General features: G+C 35.1%; 1 protein-coding gene across 1 annotated transcript in view; it reads left to right on the top strand.

The window, feature by feature from the left end:
• The first annotated feature begins 19,267 nt into the window (after positions 1-19,267).
• The window catches only part of LOC144370373 (zinc finger protein 519-like), a 33,130-nt gene continuing 32,031 nt past the window's right edge, over positions 19,268-20,366 (top strand). The window contains exon 1 of the mRNA XM_078031113.1: positions 19,268-19,420. Coding sequence (XP_077887239.1) covers positions 19,418-19,420 — 3 coding nt within the window. The 5' untranslated portion in view covers positions 19,268-19,417. The remainder of the gene's footprint in view (positions 19,421-20,366) is intronic.

Consider the following 20,366-nt stretch of genomic DNA (forward strand, 5'->3'; position numbering starts at 1 on the left):
ATATGGATGCAATACCCAAATGCCTGCTTTCTCTTCACTTCTAACCTGCTTGCAAGAAGAGCTGCACATATGCATGAGCATGTAGATCAAGGTCACAATTCCAACTTGCACCCAGCCAAGTAGACAAGTGCAATCTGCTCCAGTAAATCTTCCCCTCCAAGCCTCTGCCCTTTAAAAAAAACAGAATTTAGCCCTGATGTAAGGAGGCTGTACCTCTAGAGGGTTCTAGAGGAGATCTGGTGCAATTCAATAGCCATCACTAAGCCAATATAGACTGGATGGGTGAGTAAAGAAGCACACCCAGGCTAAGTACCTTCAGCTACTTTATTTTAAGAGCAATATTTTACATCATTGATCCCTTAAGTTAATTCTAGGAAGCATCTCCTCTAGGAGGCTTAAGAAGGTGCTGTCACAAACACCCTATGAAATCAAACTAGGGCCATACCTGGCACTCTGTACACAAGCTTGCACATGATTACACACACACACACACACACACACACACACACACACACACACACACTAGAAGCTCCTCCAGGCTTGGTACTTTGGATCCGCATAAGAGGGAGAGAAAATCAAATGAAAGTAAGCTGGGTGGGTTGACCCCAGATTTCTCCTGGCCACTTCTCACCTCATTAACGTCCCATTCCACCTGGGGGGCAAAGTGGCATATCCCCCCATCAGTCCAGGAGCTCCAACGATCAAGCAGACAGCTCTCTCCATGTTCAAGCCTCACCCCAGCCCCAAATTGTCAGAACAACATTTTTTTTGTTCCCTCAGCAGTTCCTTCTTTTAATTCGTCTAGCAAAGACATTTTACTATTTTAGCAAAAACATAAACCATGAAACCATGTCATCTGCTACTGCCACCTGTTTTGCTGAGTGCCAAGTGGTGAGAGCAGTCTTACCTAGAAGCTGAGCTCCAATGGCCATCCCAAGCCAGTCTTCATGCCTTCCCAAAAGCTGGGGTCTTGTTCGCTTGTTCTTGGTCTTCTGCCTCTTGGTGGCTTTTAGGTAGCCACTGACCTTAAGCTACATTCTCTGCCCAGAGCAGCACTTATATTTTTTGCCTGTCTTCCCAGAAGTGGGATCCTGGATGGCACAGACTTTTCCCCTAGTGTTAACTCCTGGCTCCAATTGCCCTCCACCCATGGGCAGATTCCACTGTGCATCAGAGACAGCCACCCCTTCTCACATGGTAGCCCTCTGGCCTGCAAAGAGTCACCCCCAGCACTTCTGGTTCCCTGGCATGCTCTGGCCCTTTCTGGTCACTCTCCTCCCCCCCCACACACACACTTTTTACCTTCTTCTTCCTTTCTTTTTGTTTTCAGATTCCCCTTTTCCAAAAGCAGACAGAAGACACTCCAAGTTGTAAGAGGGTATGTCCCATTCCAAGAACTCTTCCTCTCCCACTCCACTTTCGCTCCTCCTCCTAGCGCTGCTGGCACTGATGTTATGCACAAGATTCCTGTTTGACACAAAGCCTGCCTGGCTTCTGAACATGCCCAGTTGCCTTGCTGGCACTTTGCTTGCCTGCTTGGTTTTGGTTTTCTGACTGACAGTGAAGGGGGAAGACAGTTGGAGGATCCTTGATTCTTTTTAATCAAAGTTCATATTTTTGCTCACTCTAGCTGGAAAAAATGAAAAAGGTTTCTATAAGAACATAACCATTTTAAAAATCGTGCATTGCTGGTGGAAATGCAAATTGGTGCAACCACTCTGGAAAGCTGTATGAAAACTCCTTAGAAAACTTTGAATGAAAACACTATTTGACCCAGCTATCATCCCAATTTATGCCCAAGGGACTTAAAATCAACATACTACAGTGACAAGCCAAATGAATGTTTAGAGAAGCTCAATTTACAATAGCTAAATTTTGGAAATAACATAGATGCTCTTCACAGATAAATGGACAATAAATATATGGTATATATTTACAATGGAATATTACTCAGCCTTAAAGAAGAATTAAAATATTATATCTGCAGGTTAATGGAAATGGAAGCTATCATACTGAGTGAAATAATCCAAAACCAAAAAACCAAAGGCCATTATTTTTCTCAGATACTTAGAAGCTGATCCATAATAGGGTGGGGCTAGGGAAGAATGAAGAAACTTTAGATTGGGCTGAGGAGAATGGGAGGAGGGAAGGAGTGTGGGTGTAGGAAGAATTGTGGAATAAGAGGGACATTAACACCGTATGAGTGAGTGCATAAAGGATATGTTTCTGCATCATGTACAGCCAGAGAAATGAGAAGTTGTGCTCTATTTATGTACATTGAGTTGAAATGCATTCTTCTCTCGTGTATGAATAATTAGAACAAAAAAAAGGGAAAATAACTGTTGTTCTTCCAAAGAAACAAATGGGAAATTAGCACTCTAAAGAATGTTTATGCAGCCTTAACTCATCTTAAGGAATACAACGATACATAATATTTCCCCTCTACAGGAAGAAAGAGGGTAATGCATAGTCATACATTTCTCTAAACTTTAAAGGAACATTTCCTAAATAAGTTTTAATGCAGGCTTAATAGAAAACTCTTATTATAACAGTTTTTTCTTTCTCTAAATCTTAACCAATTGCACATGTTCCTATTCCCAAATTACACTTTTACCTCACAGTGATTTTCCCTGCCCAAGATTTTTTTTTATTCTTTTTTTATTATTAGTTGTTCAAAACATTACAAAGCTCTTGACATATCATATTTCTTACATTTGATTAAAGCAGATTATGAACTCCCATTTTTACTCCGTATACATATTGCAGATTCACATCAGTTCCACATCCACTTTTTTACATACTACCATACTAGTGTCTGTTGTATTCTGATGCCCTTCCTATCCTCTACTATCCCCCCTCCCCTCCCCTCCCCTCCCCTCTCATCTTCTCTCTCTACCCCATCTACTGTAATTCATTTATCTCTCTTGATTTTTTCCCCTTTCCCCTCACTTCCTCTTATATGTAATTTTGTATAACAATGAGGGTCTCCTTCCTTTACTATGCAATTTCCCTTCTCTCTCTCTTTCCCTCCACCCCTCTCAACCCTGTTTAATGGTGATCTTCTTCTCATGCTCTTCCTCCCTATTCTGTTCTTAGTTGCTCTCCTTATATCAAAGATGACATTTGACATTTGTTTCTTAGGTATTGGCTAGCTTCACTTAGCATTATCTGCTCTAGTGCCATCCATTTCCCTGCAAATTCTATGATTTTGTCATTTTTTAGTGCAGAGTAATACTCCATTGTGTATAAATGTCACTTTTTTAACCATTCATCTATTGAAGGGCATCTAGGTTGGTTTCACAGTCTAGCTATTGTGAATTGTACTGCTATGAACATCGATGTAGCAGTATCCCTATAGTACGCTCTTTTAAGTTCTTCAGGGAATAGTCTGAGAAGGGAAATAGTTGGGTCAAATGGTGGATCCATTCCCAGCTTTCCCAGGAATCTCCATACTGCTTTCCAAATTGGCCACACCAATTTTCAGTCCCACCAGCAATGTACAAGTGTACCCTTTTCCCCACATCCTCGCCAGCACTTGTTGTTTGACTTCATAATGGCTGCCAATCTTACTGGAGTGAGATGATATCTTAGGTGGTTTTGATTTGCATTTCTCTGACTGCTAGAGATGGTGAGCCTTTTTTCATGTACTTGTTGATTGATTGTATGTCCTCCTCTGAGAAGTGTCTGCTCAGGTCCTTGGCCCATTTGTTGATTGCCTGCCCAAGATTTTTTAAGTCTACTCTTTATCTCAGAATCCTTTCTGCCTGTCAAGCCCATTTGTAATACTATACAATGTTACTGAAAAATAAAACAAAATCTTCACCATTATTTTCGTGTTATGTTTACTCTAATGCATATGGGCTCAGCAAAGCTTCAATCTACACAACCTTATGGAACTCCAAATTAAAATAGATAAATAAACTATCATAGCTAGAGATTGCAACACCCCTCTATCAAAAGTCAACAGTTCCAATAAGCAGAAAATCGATAAGAATATATTTAAATTGAACATCATTTTCAATAAATTGGATACATTCATATCTAAAAATTAATTTATCCAACAGCAAAAATTCTCTTTTCCATCTCTACAGGATCACTCATCATGTTTGAAATTTCTCGACAACAAAACACACTGTATCACATTTAAAATAATGAAAATATTACAAACTCTTATCTCAGATGACAATGCCAACTAACTACAGATAAATCATTAACAGAAAGATAAACTGGAATTTTCAAAACACACAGATACTAAATAACACAAGGATCAAAGAAAAAATCTTAATTTCAGAAATTTTATGAAATAAAGCCAAAATGCGAATATAAAGCTTAGTGAAACATATAGAATGCATCAAAGGCAGTGCTGAGAGGAAAAATCCATGCATTGTATTATTGTATCAGAAGAGAAGAATAAGTCTAAAATTTATTAATCTTCATTTCTGCCTTAGAAACTAGGGAAAGAAGAGGAATTTGAATACATAATAAATAAAACGAGAAAAAATTAATGAAATAAAAAACAGAAAGACAATAAGAGAAAATCATCAGAACCAAAAACTGAGTTTTTTGAAAACAAAAATCACTAAGTTTCTATCCAGAATAACAAAGAAAAAAATGAGAAAAGACACAAATTACTAATATCAGAAATGATGAAGGCAACACCACTGCAGATCTCACATACATCAAAAGGGTAATAAAGAGCACCATGACCAAGTGTGTTGAATATCCCTGATGCAAAACACTAGTAAAACCCAGCACTGGCTATGATGTAGAGTAGCAGAAGCCGGCATTCTGTGCTGCGGGGATTGTGAAATGACACGCCCACTCTGGAAGACAGTTTTGGTGTTTCTCATAGAACTAATTCTATATTCCCCATATTAGAGAGCTCATCAGTGTTTACCTAAAGTTGTCAAAATTTATGTCCACAGTGAAACCTCCCTGTGTATGTTTTTAACATATTTATCTGTAATACCCAAACTTGGAAGCAGACAAAATGTTGTTCAAGTTGGTGAATGGATAACAAATTGTATCACCCATATGATGGACTATTATGCAACAATAAAGTGAATTGACCTCTTACCTCATGACAAAACACACATTGCATATGCTCTTAAGTGAAACATCCCTCTGCAATGACTGCACCATTTATAGTTCCAACTGTATGGTTTCCTGGAAAAAGAACACAATAAAAATATCAGGGTGCATACTCCCGAAACTTTGCTCAGTAGCACACCCTTCCACAGAAATCAAGTTTCCCTTCTCAAGCTTTAATAAAATGTCTGTAATTCCTGGGCGAGGATTTTTGGGTAGAAGTGTCTTATAGATGAAGCATAAGATTTTCAAGACCATGAAACTGTTCAGTATGATATTGCAATGGTAAGTATCATTATACATATGGCAAAAAAGGAATATTGCCAAGAGTGAATGCTAATGAAAATCCACTTAATAATAATTTATCAAAATTGGCACATTGATTGCACCAAAGGCACCACATTTGGGATTCATAATAAGGGACACTGTTTAAAGTACAGGGTTGGGGGTGTATGGGAATTTTGCACTTTCTGTTCATTTTCTCTGTAGATCTATAACTGATTTAAAACCTTGGTTATAGTGCAGGGTTGGGGGTATATGGGAATTTTGCACTTTCTGTTCATTTTCTCTGTTGATCTATAACTGATTTAAAACCTAAGGAATGTATATATATATATATATATATATATATATATATATATATATATATATATTATAATATAGTCTGTAGTTGCTGAAGAGGAAAGAAATTTCTTACAACTTAGTGCAGACTTTTGCAGTTCAACTGGAATTCATAATTTAGTTGTGTTTTGAGCCAGAATTTTTAACAAGGGATGCATGAGTAGCCTAGAGAGTACAAACTGTAATAAAAAATATTGATTAAAAACAAACATAGTATCATCCTTGTTCTCTATTGTAGGTAAATAAATTAAATGTAAGATACTGTGAAGTTAGTCGATGATTTCCTATTCCAATGATAGTTTTCTCTGAGCAGTCCTTAACTAACATTCTCCTACTCCTACTAAATTCATTTGTAGGATTGGTATATAGAGATGCTGAGCAGCTGGGGCACTATGTCAGGATACAAAAGCAGCTTTACAACCCATTCTCCCAATAAATAAATACTAACTCTGTATTATAGAATCTTCAACTCTCACATCAGGGGCATGTACTTGGAATGCTGTAATGACTATCACCTGGTATATGCAGAGGAAAGACATATGGAAACAACTGCTTTCCTGAACATGTAATGTCTCCAGGTGCAGGTGAAACCTGTCAACTTGAGAGATAACAGCAAGGAGAGGAATATATGCATGTTCCTGTTTGGGCCAAGAAGCAATAATGTGTCTTACAAGAGTTACTACTTCTACTCAAACTAGATACAGATATTAATAGCATAACACAGAAGTAAGAATCAAGGGCTCCTGCTCAGCTTCAAAGCAGCATAGACATTCACTTCCCATCTCAACCTTTTCTAATTCAGTTCCACTGGTGACTCCTGTTCATTTTAGAGATGTGTGCTCCTCAGGATAAATGATATTTAAATACATACAAAAAAACCCTGCATTGAAATTGGTCACCAATCCAAATTCTTATTAGATGGCAGTAATCGAATATTGTTTTCTGTGCCCCCAATGCCTGCTTGTGCTCCAGTGTGCCACTGAAGTTAGCTGGCTCTCCACCCCTCAGAGTAGACCATAGCTATTGTTAAGACCTGTGCCCTCAGGGTAGGCCAGATCCAAATGACAGCTGAATGGAGCTATAGAGAAAACTCAGTCTGCAAGGAACTGGACCAGAATGATAATCATTCATTAGCCATTTTCATAGTTGTCAACTTAGGAAGTTTGGGAGGGGGTTTCTCTTTCCTTGGAAACTGCAAATAAAGTTAATACTATTGCTTTGAGGCCATAAGCAATTTAGCAAACCCTGTGTCAAAATAAAACATAAAAGTCCCGGGGGTTATGGCTCCATTTTTAGGCTTATGTAGCTTCAATCTGTGGAACAACAACAACAAGAGATAACAAATACACTCAGCTATATAGTACTTCCAGTTTCTGGTCAAAAATGTAAACTGCTTGGAGGCCATCACTTCAAGGATGCCCAGTCTTACCAAATCATATTCCAGGAAGGCAAAAGAAATGAAGAAAAAAATTAAAAGAGCTTATATGTGGGGGATGAATTCAAGTTCACAAATAAAAGTGACCCATGCAGATGACATGATGTCATATCTAAAATAGCATGAAGACACCCCCCACACATATGCAGATCTAATGATTTCCATTATGCCTCAGGATACAAAGGCAACATATGAAAATAAGTAGCACTTCTGCACACAAATAATTAACACTTATTTCATATATAAAAGACATCAAAGATGTCTTCCTTTGATGTCATTTAATAGATATAAAATTATTTTATTACTTAATAGGTATAAAATTATTTTAAAAATATCCACAAAAATTGCAGTGACAATGTTCAAATACTGTCCTAAAAATTGTGTGCAATAACAAGACTTCAAATATCTAAAACAATCTTGAGGGGGGAAAAAACAATTATTACAGCAATCTGTCCCCCTTATTGACCAACACTTTGTTCATTTCCTTCTGCTCTTAGAAAAAAATATGAATTTGTTAGTTTTCTAAGATCTTGTTAATGATGTGGCCATTTCCAATATGGTTTATTTTAAGAAGGAAAAAAAAAACACCAAACCAATGAATTCCTGGTCTAATCTCAAGTATGGAATCTATCCTAAACCCTACTGAATGATTTTTGGGGATTCAATGAAAAGTGGACCCTGGCATCACTTTTAAACTTCATTATTTAACCTTTCATATCAACAAATCTTATTTCTATTGATACAAATATGTAAATCCACATACGTTGCTAAAAAGTCACAATAGTGAAAGTAGAGTTTCTTATTTGGACTTGCAGGTGTGTGGATTCCATGAAAGCAGCAGGCTTCTTCAGCCAAGCAGCTCTTAATTCTGGCAGAATACAGAAGCCACAGCTAGTTTTCTTTTATAGGTCTGGAGTGCTCTGAATCCAAAGACACAAGGAATCTTCAAAAACTCCATAGCAGTTTGACACTAGAGTGTGCTCAGCTAGGGTGATATTTACCCCTTGGGTCAATGCTATTGGTCCAGATTTATGCTAATCAAGACTTGGAAAATGTATTAATGCTATTGGTCCAAATTTATGCTAATGAAGGTTTGGAAAAGTACAAAAGCTTTTTTTTAGCACTGAAGTCTGGGCTTGAGTCTGGCTCTGTGCTTACATTCAACTTCCCCAGCAGGAAGCAAGGTGGTGGACACTGATCCTGTGCCTGGACTCCCCTGGGCCCTAGCCTGAACCTGTGTGGCAGGTTGGGCCACATGACCTGCCCCCACCCTTTCCACTCCAGTCCACCTCAAAATTAATCCTTAAATCAAGAATTAAATTTAAAGTCTAATTGGGTGTGTCCACTAGGCAGACAAGGGTATAGGAGTGAATGATGCTGATTCAGTTTTCTTCACATCTTGTATCATGCAGCTGAGATCCACTCTGAATCCCCCATTCCTCCTCAATCCCTGCTAATGATGGCCTCTGGCTCTGGGAAGGACCCTGGTACTGCCTGTTCCAGGGGTGGTAGGCTTCTGCTTCCCCACATCTCCAAGATCTAACAAGGGTGCCAAGCAAGATATCAAGAAGTCTCCACTCCAGCTGCATCTTCATCTGGCTACAACTTGAACAGTGCACCATGGAAGTACCAGAAAAAAAATCCATGCTGCCCCCCCCACACACACACATGTGCTAATAAATAGTAGTCAGTAGTTATAAAGTGTTGGGGGAGAGGACTGTAAATTTGTAGATCTTGGAGTTCTTAAAAGGGAGAAAGAAGGAAGGACAGTAGAAAGAAAAAGATGGAAACAAGGGAAGGAAGGAGGGAAATGGGCAAGGAAGAGGGATGAAGGGAGAAAAATAAGAACCTCACAATGTCTTTAGGCACAACAGAGGAGAAAGAGAAGTAAACAAAACTCCAGAATTGAAAGCCAAATGAAAAGTCTATAGATGGAGCCTGAAAGAGCAAAATGCCTTCTAGAAAAGGCTACATACCATTTTACCACAATGTACATGCTTAACAGCTCAGAATGCAATAGCCAACATTTTTAATGATATGCAATTAAGTTTTTAACAATAGACTTTAGTAATTAATGATATGATCAAGAATCATATAAATGAGTATATGCATGCATTTTAATTCATCACATAATTATCACACTTCACTTATAGTTTAGCATTGTTCATGGCTGCATATCTTGGATAGTAAATTCAGGGTAATAAGGACCCACAATTACACTGTGTGGTGCTTTTTCCAAATGATAGTAATTAGTAACATTTTTTTGACACACGGGGTCTTTGAGTAAAACTTTAAAGGGGCATCTGAATCTAAATGAATAATATTGTCTTAAAGGGCCTCATCAGCTCCATGTGTTTGGGTCACTGTGGCTATGACATTGCTCAAAGACTTCAAGAAATCACTAGATTGAAATGCCATTAATTGAACCAATGATCCTCCTTAGCACAAAGACATGTATCTAAGCCAAAAAAAAAAAAAAACAGGTATTACTATCCTTTCAAAAGGTTCCCTAATCTCTTATTATCCTTTCTGTTTTGCTCCCTTATTACTTCTTTAATCAACTGATTACTTATTAAATCCTCATTTAATTACCTTATATGTAGGTACTGGTTATACTAAGGGCCTTTTAAAGTTTTTTTCTGACAGTCAAAGAATATAATCATTGTAGTGACCTTGTTTCAAGCACCACATGAATGAAAACATAATATTCATAATAAAACTATTCAGATATGTAAACAATTATACCATACTAAAACAAGTGCACTAGTAAATATGAAAAAATAAAATAGTGTTAGGGTTTAGATTGTTGCAACTTTAGCGAGGACCCTTGCTTCTTGAACATTAGAGTGTGGGAGAATTACTGGGAGATGTAGTTAAAATGGAAATTTTGATTGAGTTGTTCTCAGAGCACACTGTGAGGAGCAAGCAAGTGACTGCAGAGTCCAGAAAAATAATCATTCAGGAAGTCAGCTTCTTCTTCTTGATACTAAGTACTAGTGTCAAATAACTGAAGACTTCTGAGTCTATGAATTTTTATTTGTATTAAAAACATCCTACTATTTATTACACAAAATTATTCATTTATGTAATATTTGCCTACATCCCTTTACTGTGAATGATCATATGGAGTATAGGAAGAGGTGGGGGGTGAAAGAGGGAGAGAGAACAGAGTATGTATATGTGTGTTTATGTAGGAGAGGAGAAAACTATATCTCATGAAGGAGAGTATATAAATGATTCTGGCTGGGCCAACATATTGTTTATAATGAATCAGTCAAAATGTCATCAAACAAGTTATAATCGATTCAAAAATATTATCAAACTACTTAACCATATAATAATATGCAGATTAGAAACATGAGTACATAGAGTTCTGTTAAATAGAGAAGTATTTGTGGATTGGGTTTAATTGTACTTGAAAATTCAAGAGAAGATGATTGTGAGTCATTTTTATAAAATTTTTATTTTTTTTTAGTTACGTATGACAGTAGAATCCATTTTGATATATTTATTAAAGCTTGGAATATATCTTATTCTAATTAGAATCCCAGTCTGATAATTGTAAATCATGGTGAGATATAATTGTTGTATTCATATATGTACACAGTAAAGTTATGTCAGATTCATTCCTCCTTAAAATTTGTGATTATTAGTAAAAGTGAAATATGTGAAAATAAAACAACATGAATGAGTAGAAACAGTCTTTAATATGACCTTGAGGAAAATGGGATCAAATATATTTTCAATATATAAAAAAGATATATGTTACTGAGTGGACAGAGAAAGTGGCAGGTGACTTTTACATGTGTTTTCCAGAGCCAAATATGTCCATCAAGAAAAAATAGTGACATGGTTAAATTTATGAGATTAATATAGAAAAAGATATAAGCATTTAGAGGTTAATAGTTGGTGAAAATGAAAAAGTAAACGCTGAATTCTTATTTCACAATTTTTAATATTATGGATGGAGTCCTATATTTATGGTTTTGGGTTTAATTTCAAAGACCACATTAAATATCTAACTGTGGAGTGGCCAGTAGATTAACCACAGGAGAGTTTACAGCAATCACTTGATTTTCACCCTGGAGAAAAGAGAGTGAAATAAAGTGCAATGTTTTGGGTCCCTCACTAAATGGGACCCAAATGTGACATCTGGCAGCTTCAGGGAGAGCCAGACAAAGCATTCGTAGTCCACTTTTTTTTGTCTGTGCTTAAATAAAGAAAATGCTGAAGAATGTAATATTTGCAATGTGGAAATTTATCTAGAACCAATTCTCCATAAAAGAGTGTATAGAATCACAGTAAAACTTTCATCACTAAGACTTGAATTGGAGCAGTAAAATAAGAAACATGACCTATGTTATTTCTGAATTTATAACATAATAATGTCATAATTAAAGATATGATGAACTAATAATGTTTAATGACATTTAATTTTTAAAGCAGATGTTTGGAAACCAAAGAATTTCTCAGTATTCTCCACACAATTCATGTGAGAAAATAATTTTGATTCTAAATGACAAATGCCAAAAATTTAAAATTTATCACAGTTTAAGAATAATAAAATTTCTTTCCTTAATATGTCTAATAAGAATATTATCCCTTTCCTATTTTAAGATACAGTTAATGTTTATATGTTTCTTTTTGACTTTATAATTATCTTAAATATTTTGGAATGCTTAATATACTTTTAATAATTTCAATGTCATCAAAAAGAAACATGTAGATACAGTTCATGGGATATGCACATCGAAACATTTAGAGGTCATGATGTCTTCAACTTACCCTCAATGGTTCAGGGGAAAAAAGTTAGTGTATATGTGTATGTGTGTATTTGTACATGCATTTCTAAAATAAAATAAATCCAATGAGGCAGAATATTAATTGAATCTGAGTCAAGGACATAAAAAAGTTTCTTATATTCATTTTACAATTTTGCCAATGACTGAAATTATTTCAAAATAAAAATTAGTGAAACATTTTTAAAAATAATATTAGACCATCTGGGCTATTAGCACCTCCAGGTGTTTTGAATCCAAATGTAGAAACTGTGACACTAGAATCTACATTTCAAAACAAGATTTTTCCAGAGAGGAAAATGCTTGTCATTAAATGGCCTTAATGGATTTTACTGAGTACATGAACAGCACAAAATTATATAAATAAATTTGGGAATAAATTATTCTTGGGAAACTGGTGCACTGTTCTTAGTGAGAGATCCATGATCATAAGAAATTTATGAATTATTTTATTTACTTCTGTTCATCAAGACATCTTAAAGACAGAAAAGACACAATAAAAATAGGAGAAGAAATTATAAAAGATATGGAAATGACAATAGACAAATATTAATGATATTTAAACCTACTTATAAATCAATAACAAAATCTAATAAAATGGACAAGTGACATTAAGTGATAAACACAAGGCAATGCTTGTAGTTAAAAAAAATTTGAAGAGCTATTTCAAGTCATTAATTGCCAGAGAAAAACTGATGGAGACGATATGAGATACCATTTATGTACATAGTATTATTATAAAGGAAGAAGACTTATGCCACAAAGTGTTGTAGAACATATGGACTAGTAATAACCTATATAATTTGGGGAGTTTTTGAAAATACAAAAGCAACATCTTATAAAGTTAAATAGTTATATACTCCATGATCTAACCATCTCATTTTAGGAAAATAATCAATATAAATTCTTGTATGCATATATAAGGAGATTTGTGCAATACTGTCCACACCAACACTGTCAACAACAACAAAAATTAATCACTGAAACTCAAGTGCAAATATGCAGAGAGTCAGCTTCTAACATGGTCCCCATGGTCATGGGGTCTTCTCCATCTCTTTGGGCGGTCCCCTCTGTGTAACCAACAGAACAGATTAAAGTCAAAGAGATTATACATAACTTTCAAGGTTAAGTTATTGAACAGATTGCAACCTTAGCCTTCATCTTTATGTATCTTGCTAAGGGACAAATCCTCTATCATGTGTATAAGAACACTCAAATATCTCCATTTTGAAATGTTAACAGGGAGCAATAAATTTTCCAGCATTCATTTATCAAACACATGAGTAATCCACATTGAAAGTGTACCTTCAAACCTCAGTCAAAATTTCAAATGATCACAATACAGATGACATCCAACAAGCTCATGACAGTCACAGCCTGGCTTTCCAACTGAGATTTCTAAAGATTGGTCCACAGAAATCAGAAGAAAGATGACTCTTTTAAGCCAAGTTTTAGAATAACTTGATAAGCAGAAATATATTCGTTCACTGCAAAATACATTAGAGTAAATTTTGTAAGTTTCAAAATATACTTAAATAAACAGAACATTGCTAACATACACATCATTTCTACATAACTTTTAAAAGTAATGGAATGAGTCCCATGAAATTAAGGACAAAATTTACCATGTGTGATTAAAGCAAAGGTACTGAATGGTAGAGAACTGAATGGTAAACAATTGTTAGTGATTTTCTCATGGTGGGATTGGGTGTATTTACATGGGTGATCATTAACTTGTTAATAATTGCATTTAATTTTTTAAAAATTACATTTTTGTTTCCTGGACTAAAGATTATAGTGTTTCATGATATAGGGATTATGATTTATTGCACATTATGGACCTAATATTCACTGAGAGTTTTTGAAGTGTATGTCTGGGGGGAAAAACATTCATTGCCATAATGCCTTTCCAGATTTTTTAAGCTATCATCTCTCAGAGTTGGGTTATTGAAGAAGGGAAATGAACACAGGAAATTATGATCTCTTAATTTTCCCTGAGACATAAATTTGTTGAATTATTTGGAAGATGGTATGAGATCATCATATGGCACATATCGTCAGCCTTCTAATACCTATTAGATCACATAATAAACAGGACAGACATATTTCCGGATGAAGAGGGACATGTTTCTCAGGAAGAGGGATGGTGATGAAAAAATGAAAAGAATACTGAAATTTATCTAGAGGAACAGGAAGAGTAAAGTGAATAGAAGTCCAGGATCAATCAAAAGTAAGAATTTGGCCGTAGAAACTCAATTAAAGTCAGATTTAATAGTATTTGTTTTTAGGCTCTGAATATGGTAAAGCACACAGATTTTGATTTAAAATATTTTAACCTTAAATTAACTATGCTTTATATTTCAATCATCTCTGTTTCCTTATGAAAACTGGTGTCATGCTTTTGTTTTGTTATAGTAAATTGCATTCAGTGGACTGAATTTTTCTTTTGGAACTGATTAATTCTATAACATACCTAAAAGAAAGTTGAAAGAAAAAGCCGACTTTTGAAGTTAAAATATTCAGTAAACAAATTGTCTATTGACAAAGTTAGAATAAGAAAAAATAGCATATCATCTTGAAACAAAGACACAAAGTAATTAGTTTTAATCAGCAGAGTTTCTTCTTAATTCTATAGATGTGTAAAATGGAACTAAATTTCCCTATAAAACTGAAAGATTTAATCAGCCATTTGCAATAGTGTTACCAGCATAATACCATCATTAAAAAAGACAATTGACTGAATTTGCTGCCACCAACTCTAAGAAGTTATATTTCGAAGAAACATGAACACAAATAAATGCTTCTTCTCCTTTTAAAATATCATTTTAGCCAGGCATGGTGGCACATGCCTGTAATCCCAGTGACTCAGGAGACTGAAGCAGGAGGATCTCAAGTTTGAGGCCAGCATTAGCAATTTAAAGATATCCTTAGCAACTTAGTGAGACCCTGTCTCAAAATTAAGATAAAAAGACTGGGGATATAGCTCTGTGGTAAAGTTCCCCTGAGTCCCATCCATAGTGTCAAATACACACACACACCACCACACACACAAACATATATATATATATATATATGTTATTCCTACTCATTTTAATAACATATATGGTGAATTGTTGATATATACTTGAATTACTGGTGAGACACTTGGGTAACCATTTTTAAAATATCCCTCTAACATTGATATAATCAGCAAATAATTTCACCCATTATAACCCAATTTGATTATCCATAAAATAAGAAGCTGGATTAAATCATTGTTTATAATGCAGTCATTAACAAAACTTTTAAGATCTGATTTATGCAAATATTTATTGAGTACTTCCTTAGTATAAGGTAATTTAGAGGAATTGCTTTAATAAAAATAATCTATAATTTAAATGAAGGAAATGAGATTTCATTAAATGGATTTTTTATGTGGATAAAAAGTGTGAATTCCTGTCAAGCCCACCCCTGTCTACATGGTGAATTATATGATGGGTTTCTGAGATTGTTTCTTTCTTTCCACTTTTAGCTTTTTGTTTGTGTGTTTGTTTTGGTCTTCTATCCCTCCATGGTCTAATGTTTCTTTCTTCTACATTTCTGAACCCAAACTTCAAAATAATACATCTCGCAGCAAAACCAAAACACTTTGCAGATATAAAGGAATGAACCATGTGAAACCTCATAAATAAGTCTAATTCTATAACAAAAAAATTATGCTGTATGCAAAAGTAAAATCATGTGTGATCTAGATAGGAAATGATGAGGGCTTTTAGATAAATTTCTGACATGATCATAGTAGACCTTATAGCAACAAGCAAAAATACCTTTTTTAGGATACTATCCATGAATCCTAACCTGTATTCATCAATGTGTATTATAAATTTAATGTCATGCATTTGTCAAATGCAGATCTGAGAGTTCATGCCATTGGCCAAATCTTTCATAAGTCTCAAAAAATAAAAAGTAAAATATCTGGCTATTGAGATAGGGTCTCACTAAGTTGCCTGGCTGACCTTCAACTTGTGATTCTTCTGACTCAGCCTCCTGAGAAGGTGAGATTAATGGCATATATTCTACTGCATTCCCTACAAAATGCTATCTTATCTGCTCTAGAAACAAAATGAACATAAATGTCTTATCTCAAGGCTGGTTGTTTAATTGCTTACAAATCACACAATAGATAAATATATAAACAATAGATAGATATATAAACAAAGAATGTTGTACAGTATAATTTATCAGGGTTTTGTAATTTTAATTTCAAATGTTTTTACACTTCATTCTTAATGCATGCAATTTGAAGTCTTGTGATAACATAAATTTGAAATAAATAAATGGATGAATTCAAAGCTATACTGACAAAGCTAAACAGTAATATAAAAGACCAAAAAAGGCAAAAATAAAATCACTTCATGCTTTTCTGAAATATGACTATAATACATAGTCATTAATATCACATTAGTATGATCCTTGGATACTAACAACTGCTAGTTTCATTTTGGGGTCAAAAACATTAATATATACTAGTACATTTTTCTAACTCAGAACTAAATTTCAATGGTCAAATTTATTATTATTTTTTGTCTTTCTAGGATAATACAGTTCTCAGTTATTTGTAAATAAAAGTGCTTTTTTAATTCCTATTTTATTCAATTTTGCAAATTTTGGTAATACAAAAACCAAGATTTAGGTATTTATAGTGTTTCAGCAAAATTTAAAAAAATACTGTAGAATTCATTTCTTGCAACATATACTCATATGAGATGCCTTTGGTACATAGACATATATACTACCAATTTATATAATTAATACATGATTACTACATCTCACATTAACAATATTGATTTCAAATTAATTTGTCTTTTGAAAGCACCAATATATGACACTCTTTGGATATATATACTTGGTGTGTCTTCAAATTTGTCACTTTATGTATTATGTTCTTTTCTTTACTCTCCTTTTTATAGAATTTCTTTTTCCAAATTATTGAGATTAGTGAATTTTAGGCACTTCAGTTTAACAGTGCAGTCTGTAGATTTTCTTTTTAACCTCAGCTAAAATACATCCCACTTTTTATAGGCTTATTGTTATGTAAATGACTTCTAAAAACCTGCATATATAACACCCTAACCTGACCTTACTCTGGACTATTGATATCTGAGTGGAGGGGATTTCAAAGTGATCCATGGAAAAGGCAGGATCCGGATGAGTCAGGATGTGAGATTGGTGTATACTGAGTATGTATTAGAGAGTATTCATGAAAAAGTATTGGTGGAATAGATAGGGGAAGAGAAAAAAAGTGTTGTGAAGGAGAGAAGAAAAAAATGACAAGCCCAAGTGTTCAGATCGTAAACGTCTAGTGGTGGATCAATAGTAGCATGAGGGTAAGGGGTAATTTATTTGGAGGCAGAAATTAGGTAGAAGCAAAAGAAGAAGGTTTTTTATATATATATATATATATATATTATATATATATATTATTTATATTATTTATATATATAATGCTAACTACTATAACATTATATTTTAAAACATTAAAGTCAGCAGCCTCAGCAACTTAGTGAAGCTGTAAGAAAATCAACAAAACCCTTTTTCTTTATAGAATATTTTATTAAAGACTGAGAGTGTTTCTTAGCAAAAAAGCATATCTGATTTCAATTTGTAATATGAGAGAGATCTTACAAAAATAAAAAAAATAATCAGTGACACTCTTAGTGTCAAGTATGTAAATAATTTAAAAGTAATAGTGAGCTAGTTGGAAAACACATCTAGGTTGTTAACTGATGCTTTGGAAAGATAGTCTGTTCTCCAACATATAAAAGTGAGAGAGAAATTCTTTATTAGGGTGTGTATAAGAAAAAAGGGGAGTTTTGACACAGCTTTTAGTTGACCCATACTGGGTCAACTTTAGTGGGTCATTAGGGTTCTGCCAAGATGATAAATTCTTGATTTATTTGAAATATTGTGATTTTATCTAGTATTCATAAACAAAAATTGAGATCTAATATAAATCAGGCTTGGCTAAGAAAAAAACATTTTAATGAAAAGTAAATGTATGAATAAACACATAAAACAATATTTAACAAAAAGTTAACATTCAGAATATTTATGCAATTATGTAATGACGAGTAATGTAAGAACAATGACAACTAAAGAAAAAGTGAATAAAAAAACAAATAAATAATGTAATGGATTAATTAATTAATTAATAACAAGTACAAAGATGTAATGTGACTGGAATTGTCAAAGTCAGCTCGTAGCCATGAAAAAGTGTAAAGGTACATAGAAATAGTGTTTTACTACTTACTGAGACATACCCTATGAACTATAAATTCCACTCCTAGGTGGGAAGAGTTGAACACAGAACCCATTCACCTGGCTCTCTCACTTGGGAACTGTGCAAAAAAATTACTGTTTTCTTTCCCCTCAAATTTTATTGCTGCTTCCAAGAACATTACCCTCTATATTCACGCTATCATTGTAGACTTGTAGCATCTGAATCCCTCTACTGTTCAAGTTTTTCTTCTCTTTTTTCATTGCTCTTTTTCTCCCTACCCCCATATCATCCACCAATACTTCTTTTGTATAGCAAAATCTACATACTCAGCAATCACCAGTCTTATGTCTTACTATATCCATTTCCTACCTTGTGTATAACCACTTTGAGATCCCCTCCATCAAAACATCAATAGTCCATATTTTATATTTTTATTTATAAAAAGTGTTTATGGGTTCTGTAGTCTTTTTTTTTTCACAGTCTTTTTTTTCTTGAATATTTTTTGTTGTAGATGGACACAATACCATTAGTAGTTTTTTTGTTGGTTGGCTTTTTAATGTGATGCTGGGTGTTCAACCCAGTACCTCACGCATGGTAGGGAAGCACTCTACCACAGATCCATAACCCTAGTCCCCAAAGTTCTTAATTTATTTTTTTGGAGGGAGTGTGTGCTTGTAGTGCAGGGGATTGAATCCATGGCCTTATACAAGCAAAGCAAGCACTCTACTGACTAAGCTATATCCTCAGCCCTGATCTTGAGTCTTTAAAAAAAATTTAAAAAGCGAGAGAGAATTTCTGCAGACATAGAACCTTTGCTTGTATGTGGTTGTGAGGATTGAACCTGGGCCGCACTCATGCCAGGCGAGCAAGATACCCCTTGAGCCACACCCCCAGCCCCAGATGTGTAGTCTTTATACAGTGACAATGGAGCAGCCTGTCATTCAGACTTTGATTGTGTGCCCACTTGGCTCAGGTTGGAGGCAGGGCCTGAAGCCTTGACCAATCAATCACTTAGGTGAGAACTGTCCAATCCTCACGCAGCCGGTGATGAGGGGGCGGGCTTCCACAATCTTCCTTTCCCTTTGCGTATGGAGCCCGCCATTTTTTCAATCTTTTTGTAGGCTTCTGTCCTGGATCCGGAGCCCAGGTGTCTGTGCTGTGCAGAATCTGAAAACAAACCACAGGGAGAATGCTGAGAACCCTGAGAGCCAGGAAATGGTAAGTGCCTTGTTATATTGAGACTGTGTAGGAAGGTGGCTTAAGGCTGACAGGAGTAGCAATAGTGGAAACTGGGAGTCATGGCTAGGGACTCCTCCTGGTCCTCTCCAGAATCTTGTGGCCAGAGGGTCTCTCTGTGGTAGCTTAGCCTTCACCTCCCTCTGACTAGTCTAGTGAGGCTTAGATCAGCAGTTGAAAACCTGGGCATTTTGTTACATAACTGTATGGTGTTTTCAGCTTCTTTCTAAAGCCCTTTGTGGGCTTCCATGTGCCATGAGTCCAGCATGTCTCCAGATTGCATAGTGAAGACTGAGATAATTACCAGGAGAGAACTACAAATCCATTTATTGTATTCATGCATGAGAGAGGCTGCTGATTTTAGGGCTTGTTACTCATGAGGGTTTTGTTTGTTTATTTATTTATTTTGTGTGTGTCAGTGTGTGTCTCTCTCTGTGTGTGTGTGTGTGTGTGTGTGTGTGTTGTTTTCTTCTTGGTACCAGAAATTCAACCCAGAGGTGTTCATCCACTGATTGACATTCCCACCCCCTTTTTTAGAAATATTTTTATTTAGAGACAGGGTCCTTTTGAATTTGATGATTCTGGCTTTTAACTCATTCTCTTCATGAGTCCTGAGATTTTTTAAATGTAGCAGAAGCAGTATGTCAAATCCAGAACAAAAGTCTGAAATCCAGAACTTCAGCTCAGCTCTCCATAGGTCTCAGAATAAACCCCTAGTTTTCTAGCTCTCTGTTCACATATCCAAAACTAGGGTTCTCTGTTCACAGAGAATGAGTATAAAATAGAATTGATGATATAATGACCACGTAATTGGAATAATGGGCCTCATTCAAACACACCTGGTGGCTAACTGAAAGATATGTTAATGAGCACCATTAAGGCCTATTTGAAATGTAAAAGACCTTGAAGCCCACTTGTGGGAACACCT

Source organism: Ictidomys tridecemlineatus, chromosome 14, assembly GCF_052094955.1.
Source record: "Ictidomys tridecemlineatus isolate mIctTri1 chromosome 14, mIctTri1.hap1, whole genome shotgun sequence".
NCBI classification, from domain to species: Eukaryota; Metazoa; Chordata; class Mammalia; order Rodentia; family Sciuridae; genus Ictidomys; species Ictidomys tridecemlineatus.